Source organism: Lepus europaeus, chromosome 1 (genome assembly GCF_033115175.1).
Source record: "Lepus europaeus isolate LE1 chromosome 1, mLepTim1.pri, whole genome shotgun sequence".
NCBI classification, from domain to species: domain Eukaryota; kingdom Metazoa; phylum Chordata; class Mammalia; order Lagomorpha; family Leporidae; genus Lepus; species Lepus europaeus.
The window spans coordinates 101,023,624-101,043,223 of NC_084827.1; the positions used below are offsets into that span (position 1 = coordinate 101,023,624).

The 19,600-nt window shown below is 44.9% G+C and overlaps 1 protein-coding gene across 9 annotated transcripts in view; it reads left to right on the forward strand.

Annotated features, from left to right (window-relative positions):
- TANC1 (tetratricopeptide repeat, ankyrin repeat and coiled-coil containing 1) overlaps window positions 1-19,600 on the forward strand; it is a 342,597-nt gene that overhangs the window by 54,087 nt on the left and 268,910 nt on the right. For 8 of the 9 annotated variants that reach the window (XM_062187057.1, XM_062187068.1, XM_062187098.1 and 5 more), the window contains exon 2: window positions 16,067-16,227. In XM_062187057.1, coding sequence (XP_062043041.1) covers window positions 16,067-16,227 — 161 coding nt within the window. Of the gene's footprint in view, window positions 1-12,738; window positions 12,806-16,066; window positions 16,228-19,600 lie in introns of those variants that run through there. The other variant, XM_062187073.1, reaches the window with a different exon arrangement.

Below are 19,600 nucleotides of genomic sequence, written 5' to 3' on the forward strand. Positions count from 1 at the left end.
CTGAATCGAAACTGGAGCAGTCAGGACTCGAACCGGTGACCATATGGGATACTGGTGTTGCAGGCAGCAGCTCAACTAGTTGTGCCACAACACTGGCCCTTGAACAAGCATGTTTTACTGATGATTCTGTGTCAGGGTAGGCATTTGTACAAAGGTTAAGATGCCACTTGGGATGCTTGAGAAGCTGACATCCTGTATCAGAGTGCCTGCTCCTGATTCCAGCTTCCTGCTAATGCACACCCTGGGAGACAGCAGGTGACGGCTCATATCCTTTGGTTCCTGGGTCCTGGTTTTGGCCTGGCCCAGGCCCTGCATGCAGCTTTTCGGGGAATGAAGCACACTCTGTCAAATGAAATATATAAATAAAAACAATGTTTCTGTGTCAAATGTCATCAGAGCTAGGAGCACCAAGAGGAATGAAACCCAGGTCCTGCTATCACAGAGAAGAAGCCTAAAGGGTGACATGAGTGTGTAAGCTCATAGGTGCATGGAATGTTACAGGGACCATCACTGAAATCTGTACACCATGGGGCCCAAAGAGAGGGCTGGATTGGTCAATCCTGCTGAGCATGGGGAGGAACAACCGGGAATGAAAGTCAAATCACTATGGAAGGCCAATGCCGCGGCTCACTAGGCTAATCCTCCGCCTGCAGCACCAGCACCCCGGGTTCTAGTCCCAGCTGGGCCGCCAGATTCTGTCCTGGTCGCTCCTCTTTCAGTCCAACTCTCTGCTGTGGCCCGGGAGGGCAGTGGAGGATGGCCCAAGTCCTTGGGCCCTGCACCCACATGGGAGACCAGGAGAAAGCACCTGGCTCCTGGCTTTGGATTGGCGCAGTGTGGCCGTGGTGGCCATTTGGGCGGGGAACCAATGGAAGGAAGACCTTTCTCTCTCTCTCTCTCACTGTCAAACTCTGCCTGTCAAAAAAAAATCACTATGGAAAGGGTAGAAAGTATCATTACACTTTTAAATCTGTATATATGAAATACATGAAATTTGTTCACCTTATATAAATTAAAAAATCATTTTAAAAAATCACTGGAAACCAACACTTTATAGAGGTCTGTGTTTGTGCCTCCGGAAAGCTGCTTAAACTTTTTTCAACTGAGAATGATGTGGATGACTTTGACTACCTCAAAGTATTATTGTGAAGAGGTAGTGTTCATTCCAACCAATAAACCAAACTGCCAGCATGGGTTGGCTTTGCATGGTGAGATTCTGAGTGTGAATTGTTTTGTTCTTAATATTCTGTATTACCCAGTTTTTATATGAGGATTACTTTATAATTGACTTTTTAAAAAACGAGATTTTTATTTTGAATTTTGTCTTTGCTGCCAAACGTGATCTATACTGGTCCCTCAATTTCTCCCCATCCACTGAATCCAACCATTGTAATTTGGCTTCCACCCCTTGTCCAGAGATTTCCACTTGCCAAGACCAATGACCTCTTTCCAACTCTTGTCCAACTTGACTTCTCTACAGCATTAATACAGCTCCTTGAAAACCATTTTTTAATTACAGAAGTAAGATACCTGCACTACAAAATCTAGAAATCTACCATCTACAATGTTGCTACTGACATAACCCAGGCTTGTTTTGCATGCTTCCTGCTAATCTTTTTCTTTTCTTTAAATATTTTGTATTTGAAAGGCAGAGTTACAGAGAGGCAGAGGCAGAGAGAGAGAGAGGTCTTCCATCCACTGGTTCACTCCCCAGTTGGCCACAACAGCCAGAGCTGTACTGATCTGAAGCCAGGAGCCAGGAGCTTCTTCCAGGTTTCCCACATGGGTGCAGGGGCCCAAGGATATAAGCCATCTTCTACTGCTTTCCAAGACCATAGCAGGGAGCTGGACTGGAAGTGAAGCAGCCAGTACTCAACCGGCACCCATATGGGATGCCAACACTGCAGACAGCAGCTTTACCTGCTATGCCACAGCACCAGCCTCTCTGCTAATCTTTTAAGCATTTTTTCTCACATCGTTATAGCATGAATGCATATTAAATTTTGGAGTCATCACTTCCTTCTTGAAACTCTCCTTGTTTCCATAAAATAATTCTTTCCTTGTTTTTCTATAATTCACTCATTTTGCTGACTAGAAAATATGAGAAGGAAATCTGTCTTTATGTGATAAAAACAGTTCCTAGGAAAGTGACTGCTACACTAATGTGCAAAAATATTTGCTAAGGTACTTATTAAAATGTAAATATCTGGAACACAGTCTATCCTCTCACAAATATCCTGTTTCAGGGCCAGCACTGTGGTGCAGCAGGTTAAGCCCTGGCCTGCAGTGCCAGCATCCCTTATGAATACCGTTTCGGGTCCTGGCTACTCCACTTCTGATCCAGCTCCCTACTATTGTGCCTGGGAAAGCAGCAGAAGATGGTCCAAGTCTCTGGGCCCTTGCACCCACGTGGGAGACCCAGAGGAAGCTCCAAGCTCCTGGCTTCTGCCTGGCCTAGCCCCAGCTGTTGCAACTATTTCAGGAGTGAACTAGTGGATGGAAGATTTTTCTCTCTCTCCTTCTGTCTCTGTAACTCTGCTTTTCAAATAAATAAATAAATCTTTTTAAAAAGTTTCATTTCACTGGGCTTGATTTGAGCTTGAAAACCCCTATTTCCCACTCAGTGCAGTATGTGATCAGAGACCCTACTGAGCAAACTGTTGCACACAGTCCTCCAACAACCAGCTAACCAACCAACCCCAAACCACAACAACTAGGAAAGCCCAGCCAGTGTTTCCTAATCATCAGTATCTGCATATTGTTTAAGTCCTCTATGTATGTTTCCATAAACACTTGGCTCATATAATAGCTGTAGGGCCTTTGTGCCTTTCCCTGGGCTGCTTTTCCATTCCACCTTGGGTGCATCCTAAAAGCCCAACTCAAAGGTACTCTCCTCTATCAAACCCTCACAGAGTCAGTCTCTCTCTCTCTCTCTCTCTCTCTCTCTTAAGATTTATTTACTTATTTGAAAGGCAGTGTTACAGAGAAGCAGAGAAATATTCCATCCTCTGGTTCACTCTCCAAATGGCCACAACAGCTGGAGCTGGGCTGATCTGAAGCCAGGAGCCAGGAGCTTCTTCCAGGTCTCCCAAAAGGGTGCAGGGGCCCAAGCACTTGGGCCATCTGCTGCTGCTTTCCTAGGCCATAGCAGGGAGCTGGATCAGAAGTGGAGCAGCAGAGACTGGAATGGTTGCCCATATCGGATGCCGGCACTATAGACGGCAGCTTTACCCACTACACCACAGCGCTAGCCCCAGAGTCTTCTATTCTCTCTGTCTGCCTACATCCATCAAATTGGAGTTAGTCCTTTCAATGTCTAGGATTTCAGGCTGGGTAACAAGCTACTGAGGGCAAGAGCAGTGGATACATTGGTTCCTAAGTAACAAATTACTTAGGATGTATTATTCCTAAGTAACAAATTATCCCAAAATTTATTGGCTTAAAACAACACAAGTTAACTTATAGCTTGAGGCCTTCAGGAATTCAGAAGCAGCTACTGGGTGTTTCAGGCTCAAATTCCTAGGAAATTGCAGTCAAGTTGTCTGCCGGGGCTGCAGTTACCTGAAGGTTTAACTGGGACTGGAAAATTCCGCTGTCCAGCTGGCTCCCCCAGCTGGCTAGCAAATTGGTGCGAGCTGCCAGCTCCTCTTCACATGAACCTCTTCACAGGGCTGCTTGAGTGTCCTCCCAACATGGCAGCTGACTTTCTCCAGAGCAAATAATCCAAGACAGAAATGATGGGAGCCTCAATGCCCTTGATGATCTGACCTCAAAGATCACACACTGTCACTTCTGCTGTATTCTGTAGGTCACGCAGGCAAGCAATAATTCAATGTAGATTTTGCAAGGATGTACCTATGGAAAGGTATAGATCACTTGGGGTCACTTGGGGCTATCTGGGAGGCTGGCTACCATAGTAGCTATTCTTTTTGTCCATCATTCACCCTTTTCCCTGTGTGAAAAAATAGTTTTCATGTTGTAGCACTGGCGTTAAACCCTCCTCGTCAGAGGGAGAAGCAGGTAATCTAAGGCTGGCCAATCTGAATTTGCCTTTCCACTAGCCGGAGTCCTCAGTCCAGAGGACATGGGATCCGGTAGCTAATCAGGATCCTCCTTGACTGTTGATAAATGGATTCTTGAGGAGAGAAGATCTCTATTCCTATATTATTTAGGGCTCCAAAAATGATGTAAGCTGGAGCTTCTTGTAACCGTTTGTCCAGGTTCTCCTGGAGGAAGCTATCTTTAGCGAGAGAAAAGGAGGCCAGCGCACAAAGAAAGGCAAGGATGAGCCCAGATGAAAAGAGAAAACGGAGTCCTAAGGAAATAATTTGAGCAACCTTGATCCAGTCACGTCTGAAATACACCTTGACTTTTTCAGTTATACAAGTCAATACATAGCCTTTTTTAAAGGAAAAAATCCAATTATTTTTTACTTATTTTAAAATTTATTGATTTATTTTGACAGTGTTAGTAAGTGAGAGGGAGAGACAGAGAAAGATAGAAATCTTCCATCTGCAGATTGGTTCATTCCCCCAGATGGCTGCAACAACCAATGCTAGGCCAGGCTGAAGCCAGGAACTTAATCCAGTTCTTCCATTTGGGTTGCAGGGGCCCAAGCACTTGGACCATCTTCCACTGCTTTTCCCAGGCCATGAGTAGAGAGTTGGATCTGAAGGAGAACAGCGGCTCACAAACAAGCACCTGATAGGGGATGCCATCATTACAGGTGGCAGCTTTACTCTCTAGGCCACAACCCTGGCCCCTATATATCCAGATCTCTGATGTGAGTTGCAGGAACCCAACTTCTTAAGCCATCACCTGCTGCCTCTCAGAGTGTGCATTAGCAAGAAGCTAGAATCAGAAGTCGGGCTGATACTCAAACCCAGGCACTCCAACACAGAATGCAGGTATAATAAGTGGTATATTACTCCTTATGCCAAATACCCATCCATAAATTTCTTTTTTGTTGAAGCTATTTCAAGTGAGGTTACCCATCACCTGTAACCATAACCCTAACAAATACTCAGGGTACATATCTTTTTCTTCCTGAATTTTCAGCTGTGGGTTCAATTCCTAGCACTCAGTTCAAGTTTGATGAATGCATTAATTATATTTTTACAGAAGAGCAATCTGATATGTGTAAACACTGGAGATTTTTTAGAAGAATCAGAAACTTGCAAAGTAACTAATAGTTATAAGAACTCTAAAAATCTTGGAACCTCCAAAAGTTTTGGGATCTGACAACCCCTCCCCCCAACCACAATGTGAGTCTGCTGTTCCCAGGATCAGTTTCCTATAGTTCTGTGTATTTGATGTGGTTGAGTGAGATGCTCACTAGGATTCTGAGTATACCCAGAGCTAGGCTGAGACCACAGGATGGCTGTTGAGGCCCACATTGTGGTGCAATGGGTTGGACTGCTGCCTGTGACAAGGCATCCCATACGAACACCAGTTAAAGTCCTGCTGCTCCATTTGCAGCTCCCTGTTGATGTGCCTACGAAGGCAGTTGGGAATAGTCCTCATATTTGGGCCCCTGCCACCTATATGGGAGACTAGGATTGTGTTCGGGGAGACCTCTCACTGTAACTCTTTCAAATGCAATAGATAAATAAATAAATATTTATTTTTATGATGTCCTTCCTATTTATTTTTTTCAACTTTTATTTAATACATATAAATTTCCAAAGTACATCTTTTGGATTAAAATAAATCTTTAAAACCAAACAAAATAGGATGGCTGTCGATGAGCACTGTGTTTTGCCTCAGGGACAGGAAAATGGCCCGTGGACCTCCAAATACAGAAACATTGTGAGAGTGAAATCCTGCGGTGGAAATTAAAGTAACCAGCTCGGGACATCTACAGAGGGATGGGTGTAGGCCCATGCTTTCTGTCTCTTCTAAGAACCATGAAAGATTGGCTGGTACCGCGGCTCACTTGGCTAATCCTCCGCCTGTGGCACTGGCACCCTGGGTTCTAGTCCCGACTGGGGTGTCGGAATCTGTCCCGGTCGCTCCTCTTCCAGTCCAGCTCTCTGCTGTGGCCCGGGAGGGCAGTGGAGGATGGCCCAAGTCCTTGGGCCCTGCACCCACATGGAGACCAGGAGGAAGCCCCTGGCTCCTGGCTTTGGATCAATGCAGCGTGCCGTGGCGGCCATTGTTATCTAATGGTTGAAACTGTTTGCTAAGTATTCATGTGATATTTCTATTGTCAGCAAGCGATCTAGGACTTGCTCCCTCATTTCTCTAGTACTCAAAAAGTATGTTTCACTTTGTGTTTCTGTGTGGGTGCAAACTGTTGAAATCTTTACTTAATATATACTAAATTGATCTTCTGTATATAAAGAGAATTGAAAATGAATCTTGATGCAAATGGAAAGGGAGAGGGAGCGGGAGTGGGGAGGGTTGCGGGTGGGAGGGAAGTTGTGGGAGGGGGAAGCCATTGTAATCCATAAGGTGTACACTGGAAATTTATATTCATTAAATAAAAGTTTAAAAAAAACAAAACAAAAAAAAAAGAAACAACAGAAGGAAGACCTTTCTGTCTCTCTCTCTCTCACTGTCTAACTCTGCCTGTCAAAAAAAAAAAAACAACCGTGGAAGATGAGATTCACAGCTGCACCTAAAGAGTTCACCAAATTACTCTGCTAGGAATCAGGTTATTCCAATGCCTGCCCTCACTGAGCAACTGAAAGGAACCGAGAAAAACCTGTTTTGCTGTAGCTTAGATCAGTATCTTCTCCCAGGTCAATGGTTGCTCGAGAATAGATATTATAGGCAGTTATTAAAGGAAGTCAAATATGAAAAGAGAGAGGCAAGTCGTTTGCCTTTCTCTGAAAGGCCTCCTAAAACTCGGCAGCCTTTTAGCATCTAGGAAAACTGTTATACACATCATCAACTAAGTGACAGGTCTTTATTTTTAATTCATCACAGAAGCCTGCTGCCCAAATGATGCTTGACAGAAAAACCTCTTGTTGGTAATGCCTTTTCTGAAGCCCAGGGAAACCTCAGAATTCCTTAGTTTTCCCTTGGGTTCTTAAAACAAGTCCTGTTTTCGTTAACCCTATAAACTCCTGCTGGGCTTCCTAGTCATATATCCCATCAGAAAGCGAACTATGATCTCTGAAACAGGTACAGGGGTGGGCACTGGGCCTGGTGCGGTGGCTAAGTCACAGGTTAAGAAGCCCACATCCCGTAGCTGGGTTCTGTTCCCAGCTCCTGCTCCTGACCCAGGCTTCCTACAAATGTAGACCCTGGGGGAACACAGTAATGCTCAAGTGATGGTCTTCCTGCCACCTTTGTGGGAGACATGCATTGAGTTACATGTTTTGGCCCCCAGCCCAGCCCCAGCTGTCGTGGGCATTTGGGGGAGTATGGGCAGACGGGAGCGCTCTCTCTCTCTCTCTCTCTCTGACTCTGCCTCTCAAATAAATGAATTATAAAAAACATTTTAAGTGATAATGATAGAGATAATAAGTGATAATAATAAACAGGTACAAGCCTGGGTTCGAGAATCACACTGGTTGTATTCAAATCATTGCTTGCCTATTTATTTAATCTGTGTGAGCTGGATCAAGTCATATTTTGTGCCTGTTTACATGTCAATAAGACGCAGATGACAATATGACAGTGATATCTCCTCATAGAGTTGTAGCTTAGAATTGGGCCTGGTACACAGTGTATTTCTTCTGTTATTCCTATTATTATACAGAAAGATCATGTGTCTCTACAAATCTTCCTTGAATCTTTGTCGTTGCAGACAGATTTTTCTTTCTATAAGGCCTCCTCTTTTTTTCTTCATTAAACACATTTTACAGTAACTCTTTGTGGGCTGAATGTTCTTTTTTGCTGTTGTTATTTAAAGATTTGATTTATTTATCTGAAATACAGGGAGAGAGGGAGGGAGGGAGTCAGAGGGAGAGAGTTCCTCCATCCTCTGGTTCATTCTTCAAATGGCCAGAGCTGGGCCAATCCGAAGCCAGGAGCCAGGAGTTTCTTCCGGGTCTCCCACATGGATGCAGGGTCCCAAACACTTGGGCCACTTTCTACTGCATTTCTATGCCACAAGCAGAAGGCTGGATTGGAAGAAGAGCAGCCAGGACTCGAACCAGCGCCTACATGGGATGCCAGCACTGCAGGCAGAGGCTTATCCATTACGCCACAGCACTGGCCATGGACCAAATGTTCTTAACTGGTCTGAGCTAGTTTGCAGAGCACAGCTGTCAGCATCTTAAGGTGACTTCCACCAATGTGAGTTAGGGAGCGTAGGTCTTCTCACCTACCATGGGTCCCCCTGACTGAAGAAAGCTATGCAAATTGGTCTCAGACCTAACCCCATGTTCAAACACTTAGTAGCAAACAAGCTCAAGAGTGAGGCAACTCATCCCTGAAAGTTGTGTGTGCTCGAGGTTCTCTGGCCAGAAGCTGGCGTGAAATGTTCACTTGAAGCAGATGCTACCATGTCTGAGAGCGAGAGCCAGGGGATTGGGTAACTCCATCCTGCAGTAGGTGGAGGCATAGTAGGAAGCAAATACCCAGGCCCTAGGGCACCATTCCAAACTCACCCAAAACACCCTCCACTCGTGTGGGTGGGGTGACTTCTGATCCAGCTCTCTGCTATGGCCTGGGAGGGCAGTAGAAGATGGCCCAAGTCCTTGGGCCCCTGCACTCGTGTGGGAGACCCAGAGAACGCTCCTGACTCCTGGCTCCAGATCGGCACAGCTCCAGCCATTGAAGCCAATTGGGGAGTGACCCAGCAGATGGAAGACCCCCCCCCCTCTCTTTCTGTAATTCTGACTTTCAAATAAATAAATATTTTTAAAAAAGGTATTTCTAACATCTTTATGCTAAATAGTAAGTTCTCTCATGCAGACTCAGGACTAGTTGAAGGAGCTATAGTGGCCATAGATTCTTTTTTTTGGTGAAAGCCTACCCATTGACTGATTTTGAAATGCATTCGTGAGTCCTGCATTAAAAATGAATAATTAAAATAACATCAGCTGATCAAACGCTCTGCAAGGAGCCTTCACAGCTCCTGATTTTATAATCACAGGAAAATGTGTTTTCAGATGCGGGGGTGGGCTGGAAGTGATTCCACATGTGACTCAGGCACGTCCACGGTGACACTAACTAGAGCTCTTTAATGCCGGGATTATCGGTGGGAGACGGTCCTCAAAGATGTTTGATGAAGCACATAGAATTTCGGGATTGAAATGTCGATATATGGACACAGGAAATCTTTTCCATTTTTGCTGTCTGTAGGAAACAAATCTTTGGTTTCTGATACAAAGCTCTGCAACCAATGCTAACACAGAGTTCACGGATGTTTATTTAGGACACACTTCACCCCTTTGCTTTCGAAATGGAACTGAAAGTAGGTCACAGTAGGCAAAATATTAGGACAATATAGATATTTATTTTTAGAGGTACATAAGTTTGGCACTGGTTAATTGCAAGAAGGGTTGCAGGAGGGCATAGATGTTTTTGCAGGGTAAGGGAGAGAATGGAAAGGAAGGGAACGTTAAGATGGTCAGTTGTTGAAGTCAGCCTTTGTCTAGCGTGAAGCGCAAGGTGTATCACTGAAAATCTAAACCAACGTTGTTGTTTTGCTTTGTTGTTGTTGTGTTGCTCTGGGAAATGAAAAATATCCTGTGATCATTGAGGAACAGCAATGCATTGGGGTAGAAGCAGGAAGCATATGCGCCAGCTCCCTCTTGTGGAGTCCCTGTTTTGCTTTTTTTTTTTTTTTTTTTTTTTTTTTTTTTTTTTTTAGAGAGAGAGAGAGAAAGGTCTTCCTTTTCCTTTGGTTCACCCCCCAAATGGCCGTACAGCCAGCACTGTGCCGATCTGAAGCCAGGAGCCAGGTGCTTCCTCCTGGTCTCCCATGGGGTGCAGGGCCCAAGCACTTGGGCCATCCTCCACTGCACTCCCGGGCCACAGCAGAGAGCTGGACTGGAAGAGGAGCAACCGGGACAGAACCGGCGCCCCAACCGGGATTAGAACCTGGGGTGCTGGCGCCGCAGGTGGAGGATTAGCCAAGTGAGCCGCGGCACGCCGCCTTTTTTTTTTTTTTTTTTTTTAAGATTTATTTTATTTATTTGAAAGACAGAGTTACATAGAGAGAGGTCTTTCATCTGCTGGTTCACTCCAAATGGCTGCAAGGGCCAGAGCTGTGCCAATCCAAAGCCAGGAGCCAGGAGCTTCTTTCAGGTCTCCCACATGGGAACAGGGGCCCAAGAACTCAGGCCATTTTCCACTGCTTTCCCAGGCCACAGCAGAGAGCTGGATCAGAAGTGGAGCAGTTGGGACTCCAACTTGTGCCCATATGGAATGCTGGCACTGCAGAAAGCGGCTTTACCCACTACACCATAGCACCATCCCCAGTCCTGTTCATTTTAGACTTTGAATCACAAAATCAAAATGTCAGCATCAGAAGACAGGGCATTCTCCTCCCCACCCACACCATCCCAGTATAGGCCACAGACCAGTCAGGTGGGGATGGGAGACCTGTCTGCTTGCTCCTTCCAGAAAGGGCCACCCTCAGTGTGGATGTTGGCGCAAGAGGCAGCATCTCCTTACTGATCCCCTCTTCACGGAGGGCACTGAGGGCTCCCGCCGAGGCTGCGGCTGCCTCTGTCTCTACAACTCCCACAGCCCTTCCCCGCTCTGTCACTGCCCTGTTGTTGCTCCTGAAGGTCAGTCCCCTGACTCGGGATTTCTGGCTCTGGCTCTGCTTTTTCTCTGCTGAGGCCCAGGCTGCCCCTCTACCCACTGGTCCTCTTATCCAACACTCTCCTGCATGCAATACTGGCAAGATGGCTCAAGGCCAGCTACTTTGTAGACTCCACTTATGGGAAACTCTATCCTCAGCAGTGCAAATGGTGGAAATGCAGTCTGGAACCTCATTAAGAATGAATTAGACCACTTTGTAGGAGACAAGTGGGATAACAGAAAATATCACTAATTCAAAAGAAATACACCATTCCTGGAAGCATTTCAATGCTGTGCTGAAGCCCTCTATCCATGGACAGGATAGACCAAGCTCCCAGTCCATCTCCCAATTAAATGTATCAATTTAATGCCCTGTAAACAGATACAGAACACATTAGATGCTTTAACCGATAAAAACATAGGCTATACGCCATTAGGCAGAGAAGGGTTCTACTTAAGCCACGCCCTGCCCAATTCACACTTGAGGTGATGGCTGACACCCCACAGCTCCCTGCACCTGCCCAGGGCTCTCAAAATTCCTGTGATATTGCTCTGACCTCATAGAGTTCTCCTAAGGAAACATCTTTCTCACTGAAAAGAATTAGTCTCTGCTTCTTTTTCCCTGAGGCCTGATCCAAGCAATTTCTTTTGCATACTCACACTGGTCAGCCCCCTATTTTGTGTATTTCTTTGGGAGTTAACAAAGTGTTTTGTTGACTTTTTATTATGGAAGTTTCCAGACATCAACAAAAGCAAAGACCATAGTGTGATAAACTGTCCTGTAGCTACCACCCAGCTCAATGGTTATGGGTTATCAACCCAGGGCCAATCTTGTTTTGTCAATGTCCCCACCCACTCCCCTTTTCTCTGGACCTTATATCCAAAGTATAAGAATGCTTTTGTTGTTTAAAATAGTTTTTATTTGAAAGCCAGAGAAACCGAGAAGAAAGAGACATCTCTCAACTGCTGGTTCACTCCCCCAAAGAATGGCACATCTAGGGTGGGGCGAGGCCAAAGCCAGGAGCTGGGATCTCATTCCAGTCCTCCCCTGTTCACAGCAGGGGCCCAACTACCTGAGGATTCACCTGCTGCCTCCAGGGTGTGCATGAATGGGAAGCTGGAATTGGGAGTGGAGCCTAGACGGGAACCCAGGCACTCGGGTGTGGGGTGTGGACATCCAGAGTGGTGTCTGCTGCACCAAATGCCAGCCCTGTGTTGTCTTAAACAGAACTACAATGCCATCAACATAACCCCCACCCCCCCACAAACACACACTAAGCGGTTTCTTCGTTGTGGTCAAATATCCAATACTTATTCAGATTTCTCCAATTGTTTCTTTTTTATTATTATTATTTTTTGACAGGCAGAGTGGACAGTGAGAGAGAGAGAGAGACAGAGAGAAGGTCTTCCTTTGCCGTTGGTTCACCCTTCAATGGCCGCCGCGGCCAGCGCGCTGCAGCCGGCGCACCATGCTGATCCGATGGCAGGAGCCAGGTGCTTATCCTGGTCTCCCATGGGGTGCAGGGCCCAAGCACTTGGGCCATCCTCCACTGCACTCCCTGGCCACAGCAGAGAGCTGGCCTGGAAGAGGGGCAACCGGGACAGGATCGGTGCCCCGACCGGGACTAGAACCCGGTGTGCCGGCGCCACAAAGCGGAGGATTAGCCTTGTGAGCCGTGGCGCCGGCCTCCAATTGTTTCTTAAATCGGGGTCCCAGCAAGGTTTCTATGTTTTATTTGAAACATTACTTGAATGACCCCGAGTCCATTCTGTTATGCTTTTGGAGCTGACAACTCCAAAATCGCAGCGCTTACATCAACCCCGGTTTCTTTCCTGATCATGTGAATTTCCGTGGTGAGTCAGCTCCCCACATCCTCTTCAGCCCTGGCCACTGGCTGAAGCCCTGTTGGGATGTGCCCACTTCCTGGCGGAGGGAAATGAGAAGTGGTGGGAATGCACAACACATTTTAAAACTTCAGCTCAGAAGTAGCAACCGTCAGATTTGATCAACATTTCCCTGGTCAAAGCTAATCGTGTGGCCAAAGCCGATGTCAGTGGAGAGAAGGAAAGGATAATTGTCCCGCAGAAGGCAGCCAAGGTAGGGAATAGGAGAACCTGCCAACCTTTCCAGTCTCTTTGAGTTTAAACATTCCTCTCCTCATATTTTTTGTCCCTTCAATTTGTTAGCTGAAGAAGTTGGGCCATTGGTGCTATAGGATATACTGCATTCTGGATTTTGCTAATTGCATTCCTGTGGTATTTTTAATATGTCTCTCTGTTACCTCTGTTTCTTCTAAACATGTAATTAAATCTAGAGACGTCATCTGATACGGGAGGAAATTAGGGCTTAAATGGAACTAGATCTTTATTTCACTGTATGTAGTTACTCAAAAGATTGAATTCTTGGCAAGGACACGTCCCATGTGGTCACGTGTGGTGCATCAGTTACCCCTTGCTGTATAACAAATCATCCCACACCTTGGTGGCTTAAAACAGCAATAACCATGTATTATCTCACGGTTTCTGTGAGTCAGGACAGGGCACAGGAGGGTGGCTTGACTCTGACTTATGATTTGGAGGGTTTTAGTTGGAAAGCACAAGGACTGGGGGCACTGAATGATCTGAATGTTTGACTCTGACAGGTCTCTGTCCAATGTGAGTTAATCACTTGGATAGCAAATTGGTGTGGGTAAATTTGTTCTTTTCCAGTGCTAGGATAAACACTGTGGTCACCAGTAGGTTAAGTCATCACTTGGGATGCCCACATCAGGTATCAGATTGCCAATCTGAGTCCCAGCTCCTCCACTTCCAATCTCACTTCTTGTCAGTGCATCCTGTGTTATAATGTACAACATTTCATTTCATTCTCAACAGTCCTGTGGGGTGGGCAGTTAGCTCAGCAGTTAAGATTCTGCTTGTGATCCCAGGATCCCCTACTAAAGTGCCTGGGTTTGACTCCTGGGTTTGTTTCTGATTCCAGATTCCTGTTAAGGTGCAGCTTAAGTAGTTGGGTCTCTGTTACACAGGCGGAGACCCAGATTTGGTTCCTGGCTCCTGGTTTTGGCCTGGCCCAGTCTGGGTGGTTTCAGCACTTGGGGAGTGAACCAACAGATGGGACATCTCTGTCTCTGTGTTTCGTCCTCTGCCTTCTAAATAAATATAAATAAGTAAACATAAATAAATAAAAATTTAAGAATAAAACAGCAGCCATAAGAAATAGATGAGAGATACCTATTTCTACTTTTCAAAGAGGCCATCAAGGCACCCAAGGTTGAGTATCCAGTTTAAAGTCACTGTACAGTACTGGTCGCACTTCTGAATGCCTGCTGTGCCCCCTGCCTCTTGGTTCCTCAAACAAGGATTGCTTTGATGGCGCTTCCTGACCTACCAAGAGGTGATACCCAGGCTCCGGGCAGCCACGCTCTGAGGCAGTGAGACAGGGGGTAGCCTGAATCAACAACTCTGCCCAAACAGGAATGATGATGACTAGGTGGGTAATTAGATTATCTTGGCAACATTTTGTGGCAAACACAGGGAGGATGTGGTTTCTACAGGAAAAACTAAAAGACACTAGAGGTGAGAAGGTCATGTGCAGATACCACAAGGCATTGGGAATCATCAGTAAGTGAAGTGTGGATGTGAGGAAGGTGCCTGTGGAGAGAAAATATGCAGTCATTTCTCAGTATCTGCAGGATTGGTTCTGGGACCGCTGCAGAACCAAACTCTGCAAATGCTCAAGTCTCTCCTATCACAGTGTATAACCTTCATACACCTTCCCTATCACCTCTGCACTACTTATAGTACTTAATACAATGTGTATGTTCTATAAATTGTTGCTTACTGTATTATTTAGGGAATCGTGACAAGAAGAAATCTGTACATTTTCAGATGAAAATTTTTAGCCTTTTTTCCCCCATAGGGCAAAGAAAGAGAGAGAGCGAGCGAGCGAGAGAGAGAACGAGCGAGCGCACTCCAGTCCAGTGGTTCACCCAAATGTCCTCAATGGCTGAGACTAGGTCAGGTGAAAACCTAAAGCCAGGAACTCAGTCCAGGTCTCCTATCTAAGTGGCAGGGACCCAACTACTTGAGCCATCGTCAGCTACCTCGCATGGTCCACATTAGCAAGAAGCTGGAGTCAGGAGCCAGTGACCGCAACCAAACCCAGACACCTTGATGTGGGACATGATTGTCTCAAGTGCTGTTTTCCTGCAAGGCAATATGCCCACTTCAGATGAAATTTAAACTAAATACATGTCTCCCATCTGCAGGTGGCTGAATCCTCAGATGCAGAGCCCGCAGACAGGGAGGGCTGACTGGTTGCAAGTAGAAGTTGAGGGATTTAAGCAGCCCTGGCATGAGGACTGGGCACAGAGATCTCAGGGGACACATGCCCATCCAAGTGGTGGTGGGGGCAGCACTCCAGTTGCTGAGTGGTCTTAGTCTGGTCTCTGTAATTCAGTCCATCTCATTTTTGTTAAAGTCAGCACACACCCAGAGGGCAGCGATAACAAAGGCTGCAACTGTAGGCAGCTGATATTGTATCTTCTCAGAGAAAATAAGAAAATCAGAGAATCAATTCAGAAGGCTACTGTGTGAGTAATATGATAGAGACATATTAAGAAAGGTGGGAAGTTGGGAGGGAGGGAAGAAGAGAGGAAGAAAAGGGGGGAGGAAGGAAGGAAAGAAAACAATGTGTCCAGAAAATAAAGAAATAATAGAAGTTTCCATAACCAGTTGATGTGATCTTTCAGAGGGTAAGTTCCCACTGAGTGCTCTGTGCAACAAATGAGCTAAATGAGCAAAGTCACAGCATAGCTTCATTGAATCCCAGAACATCAGGGAAAGAGAAGTACCTAAAACCTCCAAGAAAGAAGAAACAGGTGACACACAAAGGAGCAGGTCTCAGAATGGCATTAGACTTTTCTAACTCACCTTTTTCTAAGAGCTCAGTAAAACAATTATAAATATATATAAATGTATTTCATGTAACACACATGCACACCTATGTATACCACGTATGTGTTTGCTCATACATAGGAAAAAGGTCTACACAGTAATATAGCAATAAATCAATAGTGGAACAGGAGCACTGGGGTTGTTGGATGATACGTCCTCAAGCACCTCAATGCTCCTCCCTCCAAAATATGGGGCCCAATCTCCCTCCCACTGCGTGTGGGCTGGAATGAGGGGGTGTGATTGATTCTTGAGATTGGGTCATAAAGACACTCAGCTTCCTCCTTGTTCCTCTTTTGGATGGCTCATTCTGGGGAACATCACTTTCCATGTTCTGAAGACACCCAACAGTGCCATGTGGTGAAGAGGTAAGACCTCCTGCCAACGCCCAGTGCTTCCTCTCCAGGCCTGTGGGTGCATCACCTTGGCAGTGGATCCTCAGCGCCATTCCACACTTGAGACGGCCACAGCCCCTGACGGCCTCATGACTGCAACCCTGAGAGACCCTGAGCCAAGAACCACCTGGCTAGACCACTCTGGATTCCCAAGCCACGGAGGCCATGTGAGGTGATAAATGTTTACTGTTGGTTTAAGCCATTCTGTTTTGAGGGGAATTATGCAGCAATAGAGAGAAAAATGAGCAAGAACAGAAGGGCAGAGAAAAACATTTTACCTTTTTAATATGTATATTGATCTTCATTGTTTGTATCTTATAATTAGCATCTGTAATTGTTAAATTTAAAGATTAAAGTTAAAAAGTGGCAGGGGGCCAGTTTTAAAGAAAAGTACTAGGTCATCCTTTGCTGGTCTTAGAATAACACATATTTCAAAAGAAACGTCAGAAATTCTTTTAGTGACTAATAGTGGTGATTGCATATACAGTGAAACAGGCCAAAAACGGTGACATAAAACATGAGCCGTTGCCAGTCATCGATCACTATTATGCTTCTCTGACTGAATCTTACCCAGGCATCCCTGACTTACAGAGAGGGAAATCACAGAAGGGCATTTCTCTCTGTTGCATAAATGTTTAGGTTTGGCCTAACAAAGGACAAAGAACCTCTTTCTGTTTTTTTTTTTTTTTCATAACCAATACTTCGACTTGCAGTATTGATTAATGGTAATGCCACTAGTTAAGACATCAGGTACAGAAGTTGGGAAGTATTCAGCATTGACTTCTTTCTCATCACTTTCACACCTTCCTCTGGGTTGCACCCATTAAAACTTCAATATTTGTTTCTTTCTCACATCATTTCTTCTTTTCTACCTAACCAATTTATCTCTGCACTCTTTTGGCAAACCATATAAATCCATCTAGCTGGGTTGCACAGTAAGGACTTCCTAGAAAAATACTATTGGTTTAATGACTTCCTCTGCTCCTAGTTACTTTTAATTCTTGTTGAGCTAATGGTACCAGGGGACTGATGTCTGCACCCTGTAGCAAATATTCCCATCACTTCTTCCTCTGCACTTGAAAACATTCTTTTAGCTCTCACTAAAATTAACAGCCCCAGAGTTTTTTGTGTGAGTATTGCATGTACTGCTATATGGATTTTATCCATGTACCAGATTTTGTTTAAAGTGAATATTAATCTTCCTGTTATATAAATTAAACATCTGCGGTTTTCCATGTGTAATGATACCTTCAAAGGAAGAGACGTGTAAGAGAAGAAGGGGAGAAATCATTAAAAGCAGAATGTTAGGCTAAGACAAAGGAATTTAGACCTAGACCAACTGTCTGAAAAGTTACAGTAATTGTGCTCCGTGAATGACATCATCAACCCATGCCGGGGCGCCGTGGGCCACTCCGGTCATGGTCGCTCTGGCTAACCTCCCAAGTAGTCCAAAGTCTGCTCTCAACCTGTTCATGTTCATTTTCAGCATCCAGGCTTAGCTGTTGTGCAGACAGAAACTTGATACCTATTGGACACACTGAAAATGTGTTAGTGAAACAGTTCCCCCAACATCCTCCCCTAGTCCCCCTAGCTAACACAAATTATCCAGCGTAGCTCTCCCAAAAGACAGCCAAGGTCTGTTGTGTTTTGACTACAGAGAGCAGGACTTTTGAGCAGTGACTGTTTTACAGTCTCATTTGGATTGTTGTAGGCAAACAGGGTAAGATAAAGTCCAAACAAACAGGCTCAGAAATTCCCATGCTTGTGTGGATTTATTTGGTTCTTTGATGTCCTTTTTGTTTCTCGGTTGGAATGTTTCAAATATGCACTTAAGTCACCCATAGAAAAGGCTGCTAATGTAAATGGACATGTGTTTAGAATGGGCTGTCATCTTAACCTTCCCAGAGATGCAAAACCCATAAAAACACAAAAGGTCAATTCCAACTACCTCCTCTGTTTCTTCTTCCACCTATGAGAGGTTGCAGAGTTCAGAGGGCCTTTCCTTCGCGTGTCTATTTATTCAGGTGACTTACATCTTGCCTATTATCAGAGGGAGGGCTTGACCCTCAACTCTCGGACATTCCTCTGAAAATTGAGTTTTGACTTTCATGCCCAACTGATTATTTACAAAGTATTACTTGAGTCTTTGAAACATTATCTTCACAGTGATTTTCATCGAAAGAAATCTATAGGAATACAGGAGTGTGTAATCTGAAGTACTTGAACTCATAAGTGCTCTTTTCAAGTTTAATAATCATAAACATTTTATTATGCAAGTATTATAAAAGAAAAATTGAGAAGCAGGAGGAAAATCCTCCATAATCTATTAATCACACATAACTACTGCTAACATACACTTAACCAGAACCGTGATGGGGCCTTGGCCCACTTCAACATACATTGAAGCTGGTGTGTCTGTGTTAGAGCCAGTGGTGGCATGAATGCATACAGAATATCTTTCGCATGTAATGTTCTAAGAACTTCAGGTACAATTTTCATAATAGGTGGAATTCCATTTCTTCAGATTTGTAATTGTTTAAAGAACATAGAGAAATAAAAATCTACCTCTATTATATCAACATCTTCAACCGTGGTTGAATACTGCAGGTCTTACTGTTAGCTATATAATAGAAATCAGCCACAGTGAAAAACTATTTCAAATGCTTAAAAGACCATCCTCTCCCTGTTAAAAATGCCACCTCTCATAGAAGCAGGTCAGTGATATGCAACCATTCTGCCTGAGCCTTCCAGACAGAATCACTCCCTTTGGAGTGCTCGAGTGCGTACTTCACTGTGCAGTGGGAATCCCTGTCACGGTTAGAATATTCAGAGCAGAAATTAAATTACAGAGATAAAAGATATGAAGTATATATCTGATGCTCTTGATGAACTTCACAAAATGCCAACATGTCTTAGGGATTAAGGGGAGACTTACATACTGGTGAAGAGAGCTCTCGAAGCAATGGGGTATCATCCTGGGAGATAAGGGCTGTCCTGCAGTGATCACTTGAAGGAACAGAAATAGAAACTGGTGCCTCTCAGTGTTGTGGTCCTGTCTGCTTGACCTACTTGGCATCTCTAGTGCCTACTTCTCCACAATCTCATTTTAGTCATTTTTGTTTCTGGTTGTGTAGTCATCGTTTCAGATCCTTGGGTCAGTGTGTTCAGCTTGTCACCTCCTGATACTAATGAGGCCAAGGAAGTGTGGATGCTTCAGCTTTGTGGGAACAGGGACAGTCATCGTTGCTTAATAATGGGGACACAGGCTGATAGGTATGTTGATGGGTTATTTGATCATCATGCAAACATCAGGATTACACAAATTAAAATGGCTATGACATCACCAGGCAATACAAACATCTGGGACCTCCTTCGTATATCCAGTCCAACATCAGACAGTGCACAACTACTTCTTACAATAAACCCTTTCCTCCATTCCCTTCCTACTCCTCCTACCACCCAGTTTGTGAGATTGTGGGCTGCTGAATGTGTTATATTAGAAGGCCAGGGGAACAGTGGAAAAAGCAGGGACTTGGGAATCAGAT